We start from the raw sequence: 22753 nt of genomic DNA, 5'->3' as shown, positions 1-22753 counted from the left end.
AGTCAGTAGCTGTAACATTTGGGAAAATCACACAAATATGAGCTATTTTGGCATCACCTGTGAAGGGGCAAGAGCCCCCTAAGAACACAGAGGTAGGTGTTCACCACTGTTTAAAACATAATCAAGGTTGGGCATTTATTATTGTAAATGTACAGTAAATATTCAATGAACAACATGTAAAATCACCCAAAGAACTATTAAGTGGTACTTCAATTTTGAAAATGGAAAGACAGAGAAGTAAAAAAATATCCTGATCCAACCCTTATCAGGCTTATATACAGTACATATTATACAAAATGTTAAATCGATGAAAAACAGTCTGTCACATCTAATTCTGTGACTTGACTGCGAGTGGTCAGTGCTTTAATTAGCCAGATCTTGGGAGAATCACGTGACTGTGGCAGCATTTTTGCTAAATTATATTAAGTGGTTCCTTACACTTATCACGGCAGTTCTGAGGTGAAATTTCTAGTGTGGTGCTAAAAGCGAGTTAACAAAACCTACCTACCTACCTCCCTACCCTAAACCTTAAACCTAAACCTAACCAATAGTGTCATGAAAAGCAAACATGAGATGAAGAAAAAGACAGATGATGAGGTTTTTAAGGTAAATGCTTTGAGTTGTAAATCAACAAAACCGACCTCCCTATCCTAAACCTTAAACCTAAGTCAAACTAATCGAGTAATGAAAAGTAAATGTGAGATAAAAAGCACAATTGCTGAAGCAGTTGTGGTGCTTCTATGACACTTTCATCTCGCATGTCGACTTGCATACTCTTCAGGACTCGGATCTAAACTTGTAAGTGTAGCTGGTCATGTAATGCAATTGATGAAATGAGTCACCTTGCAAGTTTTTAGAGAAATGCAAAAGATAGCATCGTGTGATGAACAGGGCGAAAAGTAAGTGTATATTAACGGATAATCTGCCTTTTACTTGAAATTTGAGTGAAAGAGAATAAAAGTCATTGTTATTGCATCGCCTCTAATGAAACTGCTGCGTTACATATAGGCCTACAATGATTCGCGTAAAAATAATTTAGCAAAAATGTAGGTACAGTAATGTGATTCTATGAGACCGGTCTGGCTTTAATGCTACAATTGATGACAAAAGCTTACTTTTCAAAAATGTGGTGCAACAAAAAGAAAGAGGCTGATTTGGCAAGATTAAGACATTGAGCAGGGGCAAGAATGTAATGAACGTCTCGTAATGTACAAATATACAGAATCCTAAAATGTCTACCCTCTTTCCAGTCTATAGGGAAGGTTTGTCAGAAGTAGTTTCAGATGATTGGTTGTCACATGTATCAAAGGAGAGGAGGAAGGCTCCGCTCTCTTCATAGTCAAAGAGCGGAGCGTCTTCAATGTAAGTGGGAGATCTAGGGCTCAAACTTTCTTGGTTGCTTATCATAGGAACTTGTGCTTGTTTAAGGTGATGGGGCTTTGGGGTCCTATCCCTGTCAAAGGAGGGCTTAAAAGGGCCGTTCATCTGAAAAGAACTGATCATGCTCTGTGGCTTTTTTTCTTCTGTGAGACCATCGCTGCAAAAGGATCATACCGCCATCTTGCTGGCTTGCATCAGAAAGTTTCCTCAAATGACTTTTCAGGCTAAAATTGGCCAGCTCCTCACCCTTCATTGAACTTTCTGAGGTTTCTCAGTTTGATCTCACTGAGAATCTCACTGGTACTTGGGCTCATTTGGTGCTTCCGTTTTTGTTGAGAATTGAGATGCTGGCCCATGTCCAATAAGTGCTGGACTGGAGAGAAGTCCTCTCCTAATCAATTCTTGTAGAAGCTTTAGAGAAATCTGAATCTCCATGTTCCCATTTGGTTCTAGGGTTGGGTGTCTGAGGGAGTTACTTGTGTTTAAGAGCCCCAAGTTAGGTGTGGGTGTACTCAAAGGCTCCTTTTTCAGCCAGTCTGGATGTAGGTCTCGCTCTGGTTGTTTCATAGCGAATGCTTCTGGGTGGTTCACTCTACGGTTGAAGAGATTAACCGAAGGAGGACTTGCTCTGCGTGGGACTGGATTGACACTTGAAGAGCAAGTAAGATCAATGACATCAGATAATACCGGGCTTGGTCCTGCTTGGACAGAGCCTTGACTTTCTCTCTCGGAAGTTCCTTCCACTGTTTCATCTTCTTCTGCCCCTTCTTCAGTGGTCAAACCCCTTGGAGAGTAAAGAGGAGAGGCTTTATTGAGGAACTTGGGCTTTTTAGAAGAAGGTGGACCAAAAGATGATGGAGTGTCATGCAAGGTCTCAAGTTTGTTTTCTTTCTGACTGAGGTTTAGAGGCTCCTCCCAACCCGCTGATAGATTGTACTCTTTGGCCAGAAAACGTAGCCTGTCAAGTGGCTGTTTGTAGCTCTGATCTGGTGCAGTGGGTGCAGCCAAATACGAAGCTGGTGATCGGGAAAGATTTTGTGTATTTAGGCCCAGGTGGGGCAGAGTGGACTCACGGATAGGGATGTAATTGGGTAGAGATGTACTGTTGTGTGGGAAGTATGGAGTAACGTTCAAAGGCATGGTAAACTTCTGATGGTCTGTATACATTTTTTGAGAAGTCTTGAGAGAAAAGACAGGAGTATTTTATTAATTCAGTACTATCATGAAAGAATGGGGTTTGCAGGAATTAAACCACTTTTATTGTTTCAATTTTTGTGACAAGAAAAGGCAACACTTTAAAATAAGGTTGTATACGTTAACATGAACTGCAATGTTTAACATGAACTAACAATGAACAATAATTTTAGAGCATGCGTTAATCTTGGATGATGTTAATTTCTAAATATACTAGTGAATTTTAAACAATAAATGTTGTATACCCTAACATTATTAAATGCATTATGAACTAACGTGAACTAACAATGAACTTTAACCAAGATTAATAAATGCTGTAAATGATTGATCATTGTTGGGCACTGTTAGTTCAGACTTGGTTTTCTATCTATTTTATCTATCCATCTATCCATCTGTCTGTCTGTCTGTCTGTCTGTCCTGTCCCTACTGTCTTTCAACTAACCTACCAAATCATTATCCACCCATCCAAACAACTAACCAACCAATGAAACATCCATACATCCAAGTCAACTAACCTACCAAATCATCCATCTGTCTGTCTGACTATCTTATCTGTCCGTCTGTTCTGTCCCTCCCTCCCTCCATCCATCCACCCATCCAAACAACTAACCAACCAATGAAACGTCCATCAATCCAAACAACTAACCAACCAATGAAACATCCATCCATCCATCCATCCATCCATCCATCCATCCATCCATCCATCCATCCATCCATCCATCCAAACAACTAACCAACCAATGAAACATCCATCCATCCATCCAAACAACTAACCAACCAATGAAACATCCATCCATCCGTCCATCCATCAGTCCGACTATCTGATGGTCTTTTTAAATAACTAGCTAGCTGGCTATTTGTCTTACTGTAATGTCTGTGTAACCATCAAACTATTTGCAACTTTCAGATAAGGCTTTGTCAAGCCAATATCAAAGTGCCTCTTGAAAAACTTGATCTATATAGTGTTAACAATACAACCTCACTGTAAAGTGTTAATGATTCAAATATACTTTGTTTTGAAGCTAATAAAGTTCCCATACCTGGAATGGTGGGATGTGACAGAAATCCACTCGTTTGTTACTCCTGGTGTATTCATGCTCAAAATCATTGTAACTGGTGGGGTGGAAGCGTTTTTGTATTCGAGGGGCCCTGAAGACAATATCATCCCCATATCCAGTTTGGTGACACTCATAAGGAAGAAGAAGCCTGATTGGACAAATAAAAGTCTGAGTAAAATGCATTTAAACAATTTCAGTATTTTAATCAGGATTAAACACAAATAGTTAATCTCAAAGGGAATATTTCATACAGAAACTGAAAATTATTTCCACACTCTCCGCCACCCCTGTTTTTTGTAGCTTGCCAGCAATGGACACTATGAACCTTAAAAATGTCTCATTTTGTGTTACACCAAAAAATATTTGGCCTGACATGAGGGTGAGTAAATGATGACAATTGTTTTCAGTGCCCAAGCAATTGAAAACATTTCAGGTTTTTTTTTCCTCATTCAGGCTAAATTTACACTCACTCACTTTTCATAGTGTCTGCGAGTACAGGTGGCTGCACTGGTGCTGCGTGGATTTCCGCCAAGAATGCTGTAAACCTTTTTCCACAACTGCTGCACAGTAACCTGGAAATAACAAGAAAGTTAACTATTAACTTAGTGACAAAATGAAGCTCACAGTCTGTTGCAATTATAATCCCAATGTCAATGAAAGTATGCTATCAGTTCTTTGTAACAAAAACAACAAATATAAGAAGTTGTGGACAGGACACTTAATAATGGCATTTTTGCTTTAATTAAATTCTTAAAGGTAAAGGTCAACAATGTTGATGCTTTCTCCTTTCCCAGCTCAATATTCAGAGACAATAAGCATGTACTTGGAGTAATCCCTGTGTCTGTGAGGTGCTATCACAACATTGCACTATTGGTTGAGCAACACGACATTGGCTGAACCAAAAATATGTTTGAAATGTGACTGTTTTCCAACTAATGTTAGAGGGTAAAAGTGTTCAGGAAAACCTGTTACTCTTTTTACAATTTCGTTAGGTGTGTCTAGAGGCGCAGAACTTGTGCACTTCACCTTTAATTCACTGGTATTTTTTCACTCACTTTATAGAAATATGATTTTGATTGTCAATATGAATGTCGTTATACCTGTTGATAGCCTCCCAGGTCTGTAACTGTCTTGTACATCAGAAACAAATCAACTGAAAAGGAAATAAAAGTATAGGTTAAAACTGTGAAATGAGTTTCTTTTAGAAATGATTTGAACCGCTCTGTCTCACTCACTCTGTTTGAAGCCTAGATGAGGTATTCTTTCAATGGGAGTGTCTCTCTGTTTCATGAAGAGGTAGAGATCTTTGAGGAAGGTATCCTCTGACATCTGTCCCCGATCTGAGCGCCTCTCCTGTGGTCTGTCCTGCGCCATTATTCTGGCCTGGAAATACATTATAGGCATATTCATATTTTGTTCATTAAACATTGTACAGACACAGTCAATGGCAGAAATTGCTTTCAAAGGAAGTATCTGTGCAATTTTAACAAATCTGGAAAATTGTATCCAGATGTAATATACAGTAATGTTATAGTGTATAAACTGAAGGTCAACCATTCGGACACACTCGTTCTTTACTCATTCTGCACAATTTAGGAAACAGTAAAGTCAAGAAAGCAATGAAATTGCACAACTAGAAGTTTGGGGATTATATAGTGGCCAAACTTTTTAATTATTATTAAAACGATCTTAGCTTCTTTAAAATGGTCACCCTTTGCCTAGCTTACAGCTCTGCACACTGAATATTTCTCAATTAATTTGTGTTAATTGTATGCACAACTTCTGTTTGTCAACTAAACTATATACAAGCATTTAAGCACAAGTCTTAAGACCAAACGTGTGCCAAACTTTTGACTGAAAGTGTTTACATACCATTTGTCCATTTTTAAGACAGAGACAACAGAAATGTTATATTTCAAATCACATTTCATTTAATACTTTTTTTTGTCTCCAAATTTCAAAATTTTAATTGACCTGTTGATTCTATCTTATCTTGTCTACATTAAACAGTTGATATAATCCTGATTAATTTCCTCATTGTTCTAATTAATTTTACATACTACTCAGAGAGTACATGATGCGAAAGAAAACAAACAACTTTATCTTCAGCCAAGTAAATGGTCTGCATTTATATAGCACCTTTTTTAACCTTAACAGTATTCAAAGTGCTTAACACTGTGACTCATTCACACACACATTCACACACCAATGTGGCAGAGCTTCCATGCAAGGTGCTAGCCTGCCATTGGGAGCAACTTGGGGTTCAGTGTCTTGCCCAAGGACACTTCGGCATGTGGAGCCATGTGGGCCGGGAATCAAACCACCAACCCTGTGATTAGTGGCCGACTCACTCTACCAACTGAGCCACAGCCGCCTAGTATAGTGAACTAAACTAGACTGTATGCAATGGGTAAGATGTTTGAGATGATCTGAAACCGATTGACTAGAATGTGAAGGATGAATGTAATTATAAACAACACTGATTTAGAGAATATGCTTTGTATCACATTTTTACTATATTAACTTTGTCCATTATGTTCTGACATCCTTAAAGAGTTTTCTGCAAAACTTTATTCTCAAGGAGTGCATATACTGATAATTGTATACTATGATTGCTCTGAATTTGCACTGAATATAAAAGTAGTAGAATCAGGAAAAAAAAAAAAACAATAATATGGAGCTCGACCAGAAATATACGTTTTTGGACCAAGTCAGATTGATTTCCGAAGACTCAAAATAGGGACCTGATTTATCAGTTTTTGGTGTTTGTGGACTAGACAATATATAATGTTCTCATTTTAACATTGCATCAAACATTCCACCATCATAAGAATTGCATGCCCATCTGAAGTGGCCCGATAAATATCTTAATCATGATAAATCAGGAACATACAGTTACACAAACCAATGACGCCAAGCACTCAATGAATCATATATTTGAATCATGGATAGAAATAATGAAACTCAACTTATCTGTAAACTGATGCATATGAAACCATGCTTATCCATGCGCTACTAGAAAAGGCAGCTTGACAGCAATATTATACCTCTTATTGCCATTGTTAGTTGGCCTTAAGACACCTGTTCTCATATTTCCTCCTCCTTTGATTCAAAGTCAAGGTCAATTTATTTATATAGCACATTTAAGAACAACTAGTGTATACCAAAGTGCTGTACATATGCAAATTCATTAATCTGTAATATGTTTTCTTCTCATTTTCTGGCATATACTGATGAAAATATGTATGTATTTTTCTTCCTCATTTCTTGATTTGCATGAAGACATTTGAATTACAGTCTGCAGGACTCAAACATAAAAATTGGATTTTGAATTTGGAACTTGCATTGCCAATTAATAGCACCCTAGTAAAGGCCCCTTTCTATTTGGCAAAATTAATTCTTGCTTGCTTTTTGGTAAAAGAATTCTCAAAACCGGTTCTCTCCATCTATGGGATTTATGGAAATTGTATGTGATGTGTTAACTGAACCAGTGTGATGTGTAAGCTCTCGTCTTTGTGCATGAAAGTGATGTACATGAACAAAAGATTTAATTTAAGACCAACCGCCAATGACACAATTGTCCAGCATTAGCTATAAGGTGTGAAAATAATTACTTGACTCAGTCAATTACTGTACGTCATCTCATTGACTAATCGGCTAAACCAACACTGCTGGCAATCACCCACTGCGCGCATGTTATTTCAGCATATTCATAATGAATCAACATTTAGACAGCTGTTTACTCTTCACAACATCTTTGGGGTTCCGAGAGAACCATACCTCTAACCCCAACCCAAAAACAAAAGTTTTACAAATGCAAACCAAATACCCATAATAAGCATCATCCACTTATCCTTACCTGTGGCTCTTGATGTTTATGACAGAGGGATGGAGCGTAACTGGACAGTTCCGAGATGGTGATTAATGTTATCCAAAGGAAATATTGGCCCTTAGCAAAGTTAACCAGATCGATTTGACACTATTGGTCACCACTAAATCGACAGTCACAATCGCCACAAGCACCTTGTGATGCCTTCACACCGATTCAGCACACCTGAATGAAATCATGGCCTCCAAGCTCTGAGATGTCTATTTAACCGCCTTCCTGCTTGAAATTTAAGTTGGACTGGTTCTTCCTGTTCTGAAGACTGGAGCAAAACCTTTCAGTATAAATATCACTGATAATTACTGTAAGATTACTGTGTTTAGATTTAGTCATTACGGTTGATACCTTCCAAGAATAGATTTCATACATTTTTTAAAAATGGCTTTGTTTGCAATATTGCTACATGAATATCACATTAAATTATTTACCCACCCTGACATAATGCAAGTTTTAAAAGACGTTGCATTTCACATAAATGTGCTGTTTTATATGAATAAAATGAACACTGATTCTTTGTTAGACTCATATAGACAAATTAATCTACCTTTTGAAAAACTTTATATTGGCATTCATTGTGAGCTTTACACATCTGCTTAGAAGTTGTTCTTTCAGAGCTCATGTGACTTTGAAGGGTTCTCAGCTCATTTAAGAATCAACTTTGTCTCATGTGTCTTATTCATAGAAAGGAATACATATAGACAAAAGAGCCCATTGTTGATTGATATAGATTGCATAGATCATTTGGTTTGGGAAGAATTTGATCAAGAATTTATAAATATTTATTATTGAAATATCTGACTGCAGACTTTAGTATCTTGGCAAATCTGAGCACAGAGCTCTAGAGGAGATGCATACAAGATTACTTGAGAATTTTTCTCAGAAGAAATTAAATGTGAGAAGCTGGTGACTTCAGCAAAAGTCCCCATTAGATCTTCAATTAATATTTAGTCTAGTCTTTAGTCATTTTTTATTTCAGGGTGGGAAACCATAATTGTTTCGGTAGCAATTTATAATAAGGTTACATTTGTAAACATTAGTAATTGCATTAGGGACCATGAACTAACAATGAACAATATATTTTTACAGTATTTATAAATTTTAGTTGATGGTATATAAAAATATAATTGTTCATTCATTGTTAGTTCATGTTAGTTGATAATGTATCAACTAGCACATATACTGTATGCAGGGATGGATTACCGACCGGGCCAATGGGGCCAGTGCCCAGGGGCCCTTGACTACCAGGGGCCTCTTGACTGCCCGGGGTGGCCCTGGGCTTTAAGGTTGCGTGATCCAGTTTACAGATTCTAAGGCTACAGCCCCTAGCGTCAGTCGCTAGTGCGTCTCTTGATGCCAGGGGAGTGAGGCTTACAAATACAGCACAGCTCTCACATACCAGCTGGCTCCCGTTATATTCACCCCCCTAAACCACACTCCCTCCCGTGTCACAGTACCACTATATCCAGTCCTGCTTGACCCTGCTCCGAACGGGATTTGAACTGGCGTCTCCGGCATGAGAGGCAGCCGCGCTAACAAGGAGGCTAAAGACTACAGCCCCTAGCGTCAGTCGCTAGTGCGTCTCTTGAGGCCAGGGGAGTGAGGCTTACACATACAGCACAGCTCTCACATACCAGCTGGCTGCTTTTAACACTCACCCCCATAAACTTCACTCCCACCCGGGTCACGGCACCACTGTAACTGGTCCCGCTTGACCCACTCCGAACGGGATTTGAACTGGCATCTCCGGCATGGGAGGCAGCCACACTAACGAGGAGGCTAAAGACTACATCCTCTAGCGTAAGTCGCTAGTGCACCTCTTGATGCCAGGGGAGTGAGGCTTACAAATACAGCACAGCTCTCACATACCAGCTGGCTGCTTTTAACACTCACCCCATAAACTTTACTACCACCTGGGTCACGGCACCACTGTAACCGGTCCTGCTTGACCCACTCCGAATGGGATTTGTAGATCAAACGTTTTTTTAAAGTCATGAAAAACATAAATTCAATCAACTATTTTGATAGGTATTGTGTGCATTTACATAATAAAGCATTTGTTGTGCCTAAGTGAGACTGGGCGAAACCCGCATCAACATGGCCCCAAAGTTTGTGCTCGTGCCTCCCCCCGTAAGATGCTGCCCTTGTCTAAATCCACCACTGAAGTGAGCATTGATGTTGAATTATAATGCCGTTCTATTTGACAGGTAGAATCTCTTCAGATTGGCAGACAAAATAATTTAACATTTCATTATTGGCAGTTGTTTGATGGCTCTGAGGGTTTATTATTTTACTCATTTGCAACAGCCACATATAGAACCTGTTCTGTCTCTTAATAGTATCATGGGTGGAAAGAAAGTATGCGACTACCGAAATAGAATGGAGACAGTCTGAAATGAAATAAAGTAAACCTCTTGCAAAGCAGCATGGTTAACGCTCTTAAAGTCCTTGGCAGTTGGTGATTTTGAACTCTAGAAATAACACAAAACTACAGTGTTAATTAAGTCATAAATCCATAATGTTTGAAAGCATTCATTTGCAGTGGTGGTTGACAGGTCATTGAGACATTGTACGACAGTGTTGACATGTTTAGCTACAGTATGTATACATTCATGTCATGAGTTCATTTTAGCATAAGTGCCAGACAACTTTGATTTAAGTGTCTGTCTGTTTCTGTGAGGTTGTCCATGCTAATCCAACTGCATCCAACCATAAATGTCAGGTCGTAAAACCACAATAATAGTATAATTTTCTTGTCCGGTTCTTAAAAACCTGTTTTATTCCTTATCAAAACAGAGGCCACTGGAAATCTGGGGATTTTAGAAACAACAGCACAGTTTACACACAAATGGCCCCTAAAAGTACTTGAACTCTTATTTTATGCTTTAAAATGTTTGAATATCATTGCATTAGGTAGCAAAATATCAAACCGAGTGGCTTTATTTACATGGAAATATTGCAAAACATTTGACAAAAAAAAAAAAAATAATTAAAGAATACATTTGTTAGGTATTACATTTTAAAACAATAGATATATTTACTGTTCAAATAAGGAAAAATAAGACTATTTGGACACTTCTGGTTGTCAAACATAGTGGATCATGTCCAGCTTTTTATGTGGAATTACACCTGTAAACTGAATTCATACATCCATCAAAATCATCTCCACAGCTTTCAGTTAAAATTATTGCAAAAATTAGCTAAGAAATGTCATTTACAAATATTTTTGGAGGCCATTCATTCTATTGTCATGTAAAGAAATGCATTTAAATTTCCAATTCATTTGGTTACATGCACATCTGACACAGGAAATGGTGTTTTATCATTCAACTTTTTATTATTGTTATTATTATTTTTTTAGAGGAAATAAAGGAGTTTATTGCTGCTAGAAGGTTTTTTTTAAAGGTTTAATTAATTCTGGGTGACAGGTGCATTGATTCAGCCAAAGTATGTATATTATGTTGAGGAACACAAAAGGAAAAATGTGCAAAACTCCCCTGAAAGACTGAAAAGAATTTCCTCATTTCTGTTCTTGCACATCCTGATTAACAACTAGACGTGAGATGATATGATTGACAGTAAAACTGTCTCGTGTTTCCTGGCAGCACCAAAACACATTTACTACTTTCCGTTTTTTTCTCCGTGCATTCCACAACTTCTTTTTTCCCCTTGTCAACAGTCACACTTCAGTAAAACACACAAACGTGTACATTTGCAGAACAAAATTGTTACACAACAAGTGAAAATGCTTCTATCGTCTATTTTGCATTACATTATTAGATATTTTCTTGTACAGTACTTTATATGTCCTCGTCTCAGTTTAATGACAGCATGCGCTTCAACCGGCTCCAACTCCAAAACCTGATATTCACAGTCATTCTAGTATGATTTGAGAATGGTCCATCTTCTGTACAAAAGGGTTAACATGGTCAATGTTTCAAATTGTATTAGTAAGCTCAAAATGGTGCAGTATATTAAATACTTAATTTTTTCATAAAATGTATTCATTTATTTTTCATAATTCTAAACTTTATTTCAAGAAATGAACCAAAATCCCATCTTTTCAATGTAGTCTTAGACTTCTAGAAATGCACGTTGGTGCACAACTCACAAGCTTCAAATAACTGCACGATGGTTGCCTGAAATGACGTAAATGTTGAATTAATCTAAAACATGTCAAAGTTTCACATGATTGCCATCAGATGGAGAGTAAGAATGCCTGCAAGATCTTAAGATATTTCATTCTGTTTTCAAAGCTTAAATACTGGCAAATTGAGTTGTATGTTTACAGTACATCATGAGCCTTATAGTACATGTGGTGAAAGTTTTCTCAGATTAAATCAGTCACTAAGAGAAAATTGCTTAAGAAATATGATATGATTGCTGACTGCTTTTTAATATCTGCTCTTTAGCAGCTGTTGCTCTGCAAAATGTCTCTTAATTTAAGTGATATAATTCTCGCAACAGTAATCATGGACAGCTTATAAAATGTGAGATTGCTTAAATCTGAAATTTAAGCAAATTGGATCATTTCACTATGGGTAGTTGACATGAAATACTTTTGGAAAGTATTTTTGGTATGCCATCAAAAACCATTTTAAACAGTATTTTGCCCAGTCTTTCATAATTATTATGCATATGCATGACCTTTTATGACCTCATATTAATTGAGAGACTGCAGTACATTGAATAGTTGTACTCTGTTTTTTGTTTTTTATACAGCAGCACCACTGAAATAGTTTGACGGTTTGATTCCCCAGCCCACAAGACTCCGACATGCCGAAGTGTCCTTGGGTAAGACACTGAACCCCAAGTTGCTCCCAATGGCAGGCTAGCATCTTGCATGGCAGCTCTGCTGTCATTGGTGTGTGTGTGTGTGTGTGTGTGTGTGTGTGAGCACTTTGTTAAACTAAGGTTAAAAAGGCAGTATATAAATGCAGACCATTTAACCTAAAATCTTCATGTTGATCAAAAAAGATCATGGACATGTTCTGCATCAGTTACCCACATTCTTAGAATAAATGCAAGTGTGTTGTTAGGTTCTAATTCACTTCAGTGATGAGTGGTGAAAACATCTAATGGATGTCTTTCCCTAAACACGGTCCACTATGATTGGTACGCTGTTACCATGGTGCTGTGGATGTCCCTGGGCAAGAAGGTTGAGACATTTCCTGTATAAAAGAGATTGACCCAAGCAATTATCAATGTGTATTGCAGAAAGGAAGGACGAATGGATATCATAATTTTTCCACACTAGATTAAAATATAGTGCAAATGAAAGCACAAGCAAGACTTCTAAAGCGAAAGACTATAGAATTTTACCATAAGAACCATAAGAAAGACATACAAAGAAATACCATGCATTCATTCAGACAGACAGCAGACGTATCTGTCTGTCAGCATTCACTCAATAGGATTATGAGGCCTTACTTAGCTATCTAAATCCCCCACTGATGCAGAAATCATTGTTCAGGGTTCTTTCAGATGGGGAATTTCGCATAGAATTGTTCTTTTGTTATGTGGGTTATTGTATAAGATAACGTGCACTGGTTTCCAAACTGGTTTATAGGTTTTTGGAATCTGATCTAACATTGAACAACTTTGAAAATGTTGCAAATTAATTTAGTTCATAAGAATATTTGAAATTATCGGAATAACCAAGTGTGGGATAAAAGGCCTCCAAACCACTTTTAAAAAAAAGAAAAAAGAATTGAAACAACCTTCCATTATCATTGCTTTTCACATAAATGCACTGCAATATTGTAATATTGATCAATCCGTTAATATTAATTAAATTGATTTGTATCACAGCTGTGCTTGTATATATTCAAAGAGATCAAATTTCCGAGACGGAGAGATCTGTTTAAAGGGATAGTTCACCCAAAAATGAAAGTTCTTTTAACATTTACTCACTCTCATGCCATCCCAGATATTTATGCCTTTCTTTCTTCTGCAGAACACAAATGAAGATTTTTAGAAGAATATCTCAGCTCTGTAGGTCCAAACAATGCAAGTGAATGGGTGCCAAAATGTTGAAGCTCCAAAAATGCACATAAGTCAGCCTAAAAGTAATCTATAAGACTCCAGTGGTTAAATCGATATCTTCTGTTATGCTCAGCCTCTCAAACCTTATAATTATGATTAAATAGTTGATTGTTTACAGAATATTGGATACAGATTAAAAAAACAAAGACTTATTACTTAATTTTTTATTTAGTTACATTTACTGCAATCAACTCAAAGGAGTGGGTGTAAATAACATCATTTCTTGCTTGCATTAGACAAAGACTGACAATGATGAAATAATAAGAATGTTACATTTCAATTTTAGGGCTATTGGTCGAACATACACGCACTAAAAGCTTGGTACCACAAAATGTTTGATTTATGGCAGATACTTGGAAATGGTTTCTACTTGGGACACAGTATGATGTGAGATATGTGCATTTTGCATTTTTTTCTGAATATAAATGTGTTCAATGCATTTCTGTTTATTTGACTATTGTGTCATTTCTAAAATGAATAAAATGGGAATATCATCAATAATGTTGATTTTTGATGACCCACTATACAGTTTAATGTTTATCAACAAATTTGCCTTAAGCCCTTAATGCAAGGTTTCGCATCCTATCAACTATGAAAACAAATGTTTAATATAGGCTCGATTATGTGGATTATACAAGCCCCTCTCAATAGGGTAATTTGACTATGAGGGCCCCCAGCCCTGTTATAGGACCCTTTTGCGTTACTGTTTCAAATGACATTTATTTAAGCCACTCTTTAACCCTATGATGCATATCATATTTGATGCATGAATTTCTATTGTAAGAAAGTCATGTATCAAATATTCTATTCTAAAACCCTATTGTATGAAATGTGGTAGATTTCAACTGCCTCCTAACGAAAGTTTCCCTGCTCTTGGAAGTAGAAGACCATGTAAAATAATTTCCTTATTGGCTACCTTCGTATTGTGATGCACTCGTGTTTTTATGTTAAATCTTTGTTGATTTTGATAAAACGTTAATATTGTTACTGATATTTCAAAATGAGTATTTATTGAATTGAATTGCAACATGTGCTTACTTAAAATGTCATTATTTTATAGAAAAATAGGTTTAAAAAAATACATTTTCTGACTATAATTTCATACGTTAGGCTTTATAGGATTAAGCTTAATGCTTTGTATGAAAATGCTGTCGAACAAAAACATTATTATACTATTCATTGCTATAACTGCATGTTTGCCCTACATTACAAAAATAAATTAGCTTTTATTTTGTGTGGTACAAAAGAACTGATTAAACTAGATACGTAAAGTTTGTTGGGACAAACTGTAATGTTTGACAAAAGGAACTAAATGCTAATTAAATGCTTGAAGTTAGAATGTTTCACAGGTCTTACAGTCAGAAAGAAAGAAAGAAAGAAAGAAAGGAGCATCTTAAAGCAGATAAAACTTCTTGTGTTTAAGTTTTGACGGTTTGAAATCACAAACATGTAATAAAGTCTAGGACATTTTGGCATAAATTATGACTTCAGGGCTTCTTTGATGGGAGAATAATAATGGTAGCCAAGCTGTAGGGTCACTGCAAACAGAATTGACAATAAAATGACCAAAAGACCACTATTTATGTTATATATGTTTATGTCATAATCTACCCCTGACTGCAAGATCTAACCAGACATAGCAGTCAAAGGTGTGGCCACTGCCACATAGCAGAACAGTAATGTCTCTTTCTAGCCTATTTACACTACTGTATGCATTTTAGTAAGCAAACCTTTGGCATGCACACAGAAAAACAAAAGCATTGTAAATGCAATGTTTATAAAAGCAACAAGATGTTCTTGTTTGGATTGTTTACTTAAACTTTGAATTTCAGGCAACCCAATTCAATTTTGCTAATGGAAAGTTAAGGCGTTCTAAAAAAAAAATTCTTGAATTGTAGTATCTATCTGTAAAGGGATTAATGGAAAGGAGGCGGCGAGAACTGGCTTGACAATATAAATAATATTTTTAATAAAGAACTAAAACCAAAAGACACAAACAAACACATAAGACGGACAGGTGCCCGTAAACGTTCTCTCTCTGTCGCACCTCCGTCCGCAGTCGGCCTTTATCCCTCTCGCAGCCTTGATTAGCCTGATAAGGAGCCGGGTGTGTAAAATCACGACCCGGCCCTGCCCTCCGCCCTGTCACAGTATCATATATGGGAAATCAGGGCTAGATGTCACAGGTGGAAGTTGTCACAAAGGCTAAATCTCAGTAATGATTAGATTTATCCTTAAGGGATGCTATTAAAAAACGTTTTACACCTTGTCAAATCAACCAGTGTAAACATGGAAATTAAGCACTGGGGGTTCGCTATATGGGCACAATTGTCACCAGTTCCTCTCGTTAAAAGAGAGCCCTATATAAGAGACATGTCGTGCTGCTCACAGGAAAGGGAGCGTTTGACTCCTACACTAACATTGCTTTCCTCTGCTTCCCACAGAGATGGAGTAAGCCCTGGTAATCTGGCATACCGGGCATTTTGCCAGTGGGCCGACGCACTTTGGGGCCGATCAGCGGCGGACTGGCCATCGGGAGAACCGGGCTGGATGCGAAACGAGCCGTGCTATGCAGAACGGGCCACAAAACAGTGCCGCAATATGCAGAAGAGGGCACAGATATGCAGAAAAGGACAGTGACCCCCCCCCACCAACAACAACTTTTGGGACAGTTTATATGTAAAATCCCAGGACGATTTCTCTTCCCAGTCCACCCCTGACCCCTTTAACCTCTGGAACCAACTCTTTTTTTATTTAACACTTTTCATGAATTAAATTAATCATGATTGACTGAATAGTGAATTTCTACAATGGCATTGTAAACTGTAAACTTTTGCATTTGAATGATGCTGCTTCCATGCCCAAAGGTGTCAAAGTCGAGGATGACATAAAAAACATTACTGATTGCACCTTTAAATACGTTCTTAGGACAATGGTAATTTCATGGAATATTTTTCAGGCCGGGGCATGTCACATGCTTTTTAAATGTCATAAATACAGACAGTGTATTATACATACATTAGTACATACATTTGATGTCCAAAATTATTATTATTTCTTTATAGATTACCTTCATTTTTGATTTATGACTAGTTTTACATTTACATTTATGCATTTGGCAGATGCTTTTATCCAGAGCAACTTACAGAGCACTTATTACAGGGACAATCCCCCAGAGCAACCTGGAGTTAAGTGCCTTGCTCAAGTACACAATGGTGGTGGCTGTGGGGATCGAACCAGCAACCTTCTGATTACCAGATTTGTAATTTAGCCCACTACGCCACCACCATCTACATCTATGAGGTTTTGTGCCTCGTAATTATTTTACATCCTGAATTATGCTTTGCTTTATAATATTATAGTTTCATATTAAATAAAACATTATTTAAATTTAAATAATACATAATAAATAATTCAATAAATAAATAATACATCAAATTTAAAACAATATTGATTGTAATATATAATCCAGCAAACTAGTTATGTCATCACCGACTATAAACTATATATTTGTAGTTTGTTCCGAGCAGAAAGAGTATTTTTCCTTTCTGTTTCCGGCGTTCTGCTGCTCCATCTCCAATTGGTAACCGGGTAGGATTAAATTAAAGAATGGTTAATAAAGAAATGTTTAAATGACAGTAGGTCTACTCTGTGCTAAGGGTGGACCAGTTACAGTGATACCAGATCTCTCAAATAAAAAAAGGAAATCTCAAAATAAGGAACTTTATTCAACCAATATAAGTGAAAATAATCAGTTCAATTCCCATGTTGGGGAGTTACCAGCACAGAATCATAACAAGCAAAGTATACAGCAGTCTACTTAAAATAACTACTTTTCAATAAATGTATTTTTAATATTATATATCCCTAAAAACATTTCAAATATTTAAAAATGCATCTGGCCATCTAAAATCATTAATAGCCAATAGCTCTCTCTCTCCTGCATGCATGCGCACACAAAACATTGGACGTGTTTGGACTAAATGTCATCTTGTCAACATTTTTTTTAATCATTTAATATGTTTTTATTATTATTTTATTAGTTTTATTTATTCATTTATTTTAAATAACAGAAGCATGTGCCGTATTGTCTCTGCCTGGCTGATGGCTCCTCTAACCCATAATTCTTTGCTGTGCACGGGTCATTGCTCAAGTTTTCCTTTTCTGTAAAATTGTTAAAAAATTACATCGGGATTCTATATAAGTGTTACACAAAATAATCAAGTGGTTGAGATGATCTAATACAGTTATCATTATTAGCTTTTACATCAAACTTTAGTTTGGGTAACTATGTATAGCTGTTACATTGCATTCTTAAATTCCACCATTTGAGACTTACAAAAAGTAACCTGCTTGGGGTGAAAAGGATAACAATTCTTAGCCTTCAATTAATTAATCACAATCACAATCCAGACCATTATGTTAATAAATGTATGATCTGTTCTGGAATAATAATTCACACCTACCAATTATCTCCAAATGCTAATTTCCTATCCCACTTTTAAGAGATTTGTCAACTTTCTTATCATTTCTGATGTCATTGGGCATTTCTGTGATGGTTTTGCCGCCCTGCAGAAATTCATGTTTTATGGCTTCGTTCACTTGATTCAGCTCAAGGGCAGAATCACATTTTGAGCTCTGCCCCACCTCAAAAGCGTAGGTGTCGCTTGCTATGAGAGATATAGCCTCCTCACCCTCTTCAAAATCACTCATCTCGTTGGTTAAATCCAGCTCTGACTGATGAGTGATACATTCATCTGCAAAGTTAAAAAATTATGTTATCACTGCAATTACTAATGAGATAGGAATTATAATCCGTAAACAATCACCTAATTCATCATAATTAGAAGGTTTTTACAAGCTTTGATTCTGAAAGTAATTTTCCCATACATTTTCTCCTTTAAACTGCAACCTGCATCACAGCAGTTTCTTGTTGAAATAAACACTAGAGCTACAACGAAGACTTTTATTCACTTTCACACAAATCATGAGTTAAACGTTGATCTGTTTCTCACCCACACCTATCATATTCCTATCCGCTTCTAAAGACATTGATTTATCCACTGTAGTCGTAAGGATTACTTTTCTGCAGACATGTTATTTTTGGAACTTAGAAATGTTGGCACCCATTCACTTGCATTGAATGGAACAAAAGAGCTGAGAAATTCTTTCAAAATCTCAATTTGAGTTCAGCAGATCAAAGCATGTCATGCATATCTGGGATGGCATAAGGGTGAGTAAATGATGAGAGAATTTTCATTTTAGGGTGAACTATCCCTTTAAGACATATAAACATTTTTACTACAGTGCATGACTTATAAAGTGATACATTTTAAAATTTCAGTGCGATCAAATTGTGCATTAGCTCAACCACAGCATTGCATAGAGCATTGCACTGTGATGAAATGGACCAGAGTACAAGTCCTGAAGTGCATGCAAGTTGACGGGTGTGCCGAAAGTATCTCAGGAGCACCACAAAAGGACATGGTTGCTTCAGCAATTGTGTTTTTCATCTCACGTTTGCTTTTATTACACTGTTGGTTAGGTTTAGGGTAGGGAGGTAGGTTTTGTCTATTTAAAATTCTCTTCTAATGTAGAGAAAAATGAACACTCTTTTAGTTAGTTTTAGTTTTAGTGCTTATTACCTGGGTATTTGAGGAAATATCTGACAGTTGCAAGCCCTTCCTTCTCATCTGATTGTCCAGTAGTGGCTTGATTCTCAGATATAGGTGATGCCGTTTGCTCAGGATTGAATCCCTCAGCCAAAACAAATTCACCATCCACAATTTTTGCTTCTTTTTTGCAAAATTTTCCATCTCTCTTTTCATATTCCTCTTTTTTCTTCATATCCTCCATGGTGACCTTCATATGTGTGATGACTTCTGAGTTAAAACCCTGTTCTGTTGTCGGTTGAGTTAAAGTGGCACTGTTCTCACATGGCTTTGAAGAAGGGCATGAGCATGACATCACAGTTGAAAAGTTATTAGTGAGATTAGAATCATGTTCAAACTCTTCTTCTCTTATGTCATCTGGTTGGGAATCACTTTGAATGCTCAAATTGGAAAAATTGGACTTGTCCTGAAGCTCATTTTCATCTCGATTGGTTGATATTCTTTTGGGTAGAGATGTTTGACTGTATTGAGATGGTTCGTTAGAATGGGATTCTCGGACGGGTGAGGCATGTTGTGAGAAAAGTGTCTCAGCAAAGGATTCATCAATGGCTTTGTCTGCAATGGAGGGATGTTCCTCCAAAATAATAGCCTCCACATTGTCCTCTGTCTTGATTAATGATGTGTTTCTTTTATCACTCTTAATCTCCTCAATATTCTCTTCGTCTACTGCCTCGTTCCTCACTATAATCTCCCTTTGTGGCTCTTTATTTAACATAATCAAATTTCTTGTCCTGTCTACATCCACCTTTGGCTTTTCTTCGCTCTCCTGGTTCATCAAAGTCTGGCCGTTTTCGTCCTGGTTGTTCCCTCTCTCCTTACTGTCTTTTTGACTCCCTTTTTCATTTTCATTCTCAAGTTCTTCCATTCTTTTCCCATGATGTATTTTTTCACTCTCAAATGTTTCCATAATCTTCCCGTCTTGTAGTTTTTCACCCTCATGTTGTTCCAAAATCTTCCCATCTTTTTCTGCATAACTCTTACATTCTTCCATACTATTCCCATCTTGTGTTTTTTCATTCTCAAATCCTTCCATACTTTTCCCATCTTCATCTTTTTCAGTATCATGTTCTCCCATAATCTTCCAAGCTTGTTCTTCTTCACTTCTATTTTCTTCCATAATGTTTATGTCTTGTAGATCTTTACTGTCATGTACTGCTATAATCCTTCCATCTTGTTCTTTTTCACTCTCACGTTCTTCCATAATTGTCCCATCTTGTGGTTTTTCACTCTTACATTCTTCCAGAATTTTCCCATCTGGTTGTTTGTTACTCTCTTGCTTTTCTGTAATCTTCCTATCTTGTTCCTCCTGTCCTCCATTCCTATAATCTCCACTTTCAATCACTTCAACTTTATCTTTTCCACTTCCCTTCCCTTTTTCCTGACACCCTCTCACTCCAAGTTTCTCCTCAATATCTTCTTTTCCCTCCTCTATTATCTCATTAATCCTTCTCTCCTCATTCCTCTCTCCATCCTTCTCCTCACTCTCTTCCTCCACATCCTCCTCAACCATGGAAATAACAGAGGCCCGGGCAGTGTATTCTCTCCCTGGTTCCAGGTCTTTTAGCAATCGCGGGGCAACGGGTAAGGCAGGAAGTGGTCTAGATGGGGGCTGAGGAACCAAGACAAATGCATCCAGTGAAGGATATGACTGAGGAAGAGAGGAAGTAAGAAGATCTGAGGAGAAGACAGATGGATCGAAGATGGCCTGTGGAGTCAGAATGATATCAGGTTGGGTTTGTATAGAAGTTTGCACCTCAGGCAGGTCTATGAATGGTTCTGGTGAATTTTCAATAGCAAAGGGAGGTGAAGAAAATTCGACCGGTTCATCTGTGCACTGGTTATCTAGTTTCAGCAGGTCAATATTTGGTGGTGGTGGGTACAATACAAAACTATCTAACATGGCAGTCATAGGGGTTTTTATTCCAGATGCCGTTGCATTAGTTAAAGATGTTGGTAGAGTTTGGAGCTGTGGAGTGGATACATAGGAAGACTCCATCAGCTTTAGTGAAGATGGGTGGATCTGGCTTTTTGAAGATACCATTGAACGATCTGTGGGGAAGTTCTGCTCTGAGAGACTTGGAGAGTCCATTGTTGGACTAGGATAAACAAGTGTTGGGCTCTGGGATTTTGGAGTCGATGGAAAGTAAGGGGATGCCACTGTTGATCTGCAGGGCAATGTGGGTGTGGACGATGAAGATTCATAAAAAATTAAGATATTGTCTGCCTGACTGCGCTCCAGTCGTCTATAAAGACTCCTGGCTGCTTGGAAAATCATAAGACAAAAAAAAGAGAAAGAGAGGGAAAGAGACTTTGAAATAAACAATCAATTGTGTGTGAGTTCACACATGCGCCTTATCCACCAATTGAAAATAGGTAATACTGAATCTATGTGTTTAAATTCCCCATACCTGGGTATGGTGAGCCGGGATGGGAACCTGACTGGACACCTGATGAGGAGGACAGCTGTCTAAAGAACTCTCTGTGGTTTGTAACACGCTGAGACACAACAGCTGCTTCCTCCTGCTGGCCATTAAATGTTTTACATCACTGAAGGAAATGGGCTAAGTGCACATTTCGGTCTCAGAAAGGGGACAAAAATTTACCTTTTGCCATACATTGTGTAAATTGAGAACATATAGCGGCCACATTTTTTTTCTAAAGAGCCATGAAAGTAAATTTTGCATTATTTTTATGAATATATATTTTTTTTTCACTGCGACAATGAAATTATTATTATTACCCTGCTGGGAAAAAAAACAGCCTAAGCTGGTTTGCTGATTTAAGATGGTCACCCAGTCTAGTCAGTTGGCTCAGGCTGGTCAGTTGACTGGCTTTAGAAGGGTACTGAACTATTTTTATCTGATCAGGCAGAGAGACCAGCTGGCCTCCCAGCTAAACTAGCTGACCAGCTAAAAAAAAATGGTATTACTGTTTCTATAGTGATCGACGCTTGCACACCGGCTACCACGAAATAGGGAGAAATACCCCTGCTTGGAAACTATTTTTCCACTGAGAAAGCTGATCTTCCTAAAGTTGACGGCATCTTTTCTTGGGAGTGGCAACAGGTGATCAGCCAAATATGCTGCCATAATGCTGGTTTTAGCTTCTCTTTTTTTTAAAGGGCTATTTATGTCATTGATTGACAGTATCAAATATGGCCCTCTGTGCAACTGCACCTGTCCCAAAAACATGAAGACTCAAAAATATTTTGTTCCTCATATTTTTGTTTTGGTGGCTACATATGTAGAATATTACACAGATGTGTCATTCTACATCGTGTGTGACTTGAGAACATTTACAGGCCATATTTTTTTGTAAACAGCACTGAAAATGTATTTTGAATTATTTATATTTAAAATATATATTTTTGTCTCTATGAAAATGAAGTAATTATTATTACTACTATTACCCTGCTGAAAAAAGAATACAAAAAGAAATAAAACAAAACATCAAAAAGAAAAAACAGCCAAAACCAGCCTAATCTAGTAGGCTGGTCTTAGCTGATCCTGGGCTGCCTTTCC

General features: G+C 37.3%; 2 protein-coding genes and 1 pseudogene across 9 annotated transcripts in view; 1 reads left to right on the top strand and 2 right to left on the bottom strand.

Annotated features, from left to right (window-relative positions):
* The window catches only part of LOC127624804 (calpastatin-like), a 711053-nt gene that overhangs the window by 219174 nt on the left and 469126 nt on the right, over positions 1 to 22753 (top strand). The gene's annotated exons all lie outside the window — the stretch shown is intronic.
* Positions 1227 to 7695, bottom strand: LOC127624815 (AT-rich interactive domain-containing protein 5A-like; annotated as a pseudogene).
* LOC127624799 (drebrin-like) overlaps positions 17036 to 22753 on the bottom strand; it is a 175792-nt gene continuing 170074 nt past the window's right edge. For 4 of the 8 annotated variants that reach the window (XM_052099703.1, XM_052099710.1, XM_052099704.1 and 1 more), the window contains 3 exons: positions 21641 to 21755; positions 19206 to 21494; positions 17036 to 18317 (listed from right to left, as the gene is read on the bottom strand). In XM_052099703.1, coding sequence (XP_051955663.1) covers positions 18043 to 18317; positions 19206 to 21494; positions 21641 to 21755 — 2679 coding nt within the window. In that variant the 3' untranslated portion in view covers positions 17036 to 18042. The remainder of the gene's footprint in view (positions 18318 to 19205; positions 21495 to 21640; positions 21756 to 22753) is intronic. The other 4 variants (XM_052099705.1, XM_052099711.1, XM_052099708.1 and 1 more) reach the window with 3 other exon arrangements.

Source organism: Xyrauchen texanus, chromosome 31, assembly GCF_025860055.1.
Source record: "Xyrauchen texanus isolate HMW12.3.18 chromosome 31, RBS_HiC_50CHRs, whole genome shotgun sequence".
Taxonomy (NCBI): Eukaryota; Metazoa; Chordata; class Actinopteri; order Cypriniformes; family Catostomidae; genus Xyrauchen; species Xyrauchen texanus.
Note: the sequence above shows the minus strand (reverse complement) of the source record. Positions and strands in the feature narration are given on the sequence as shown.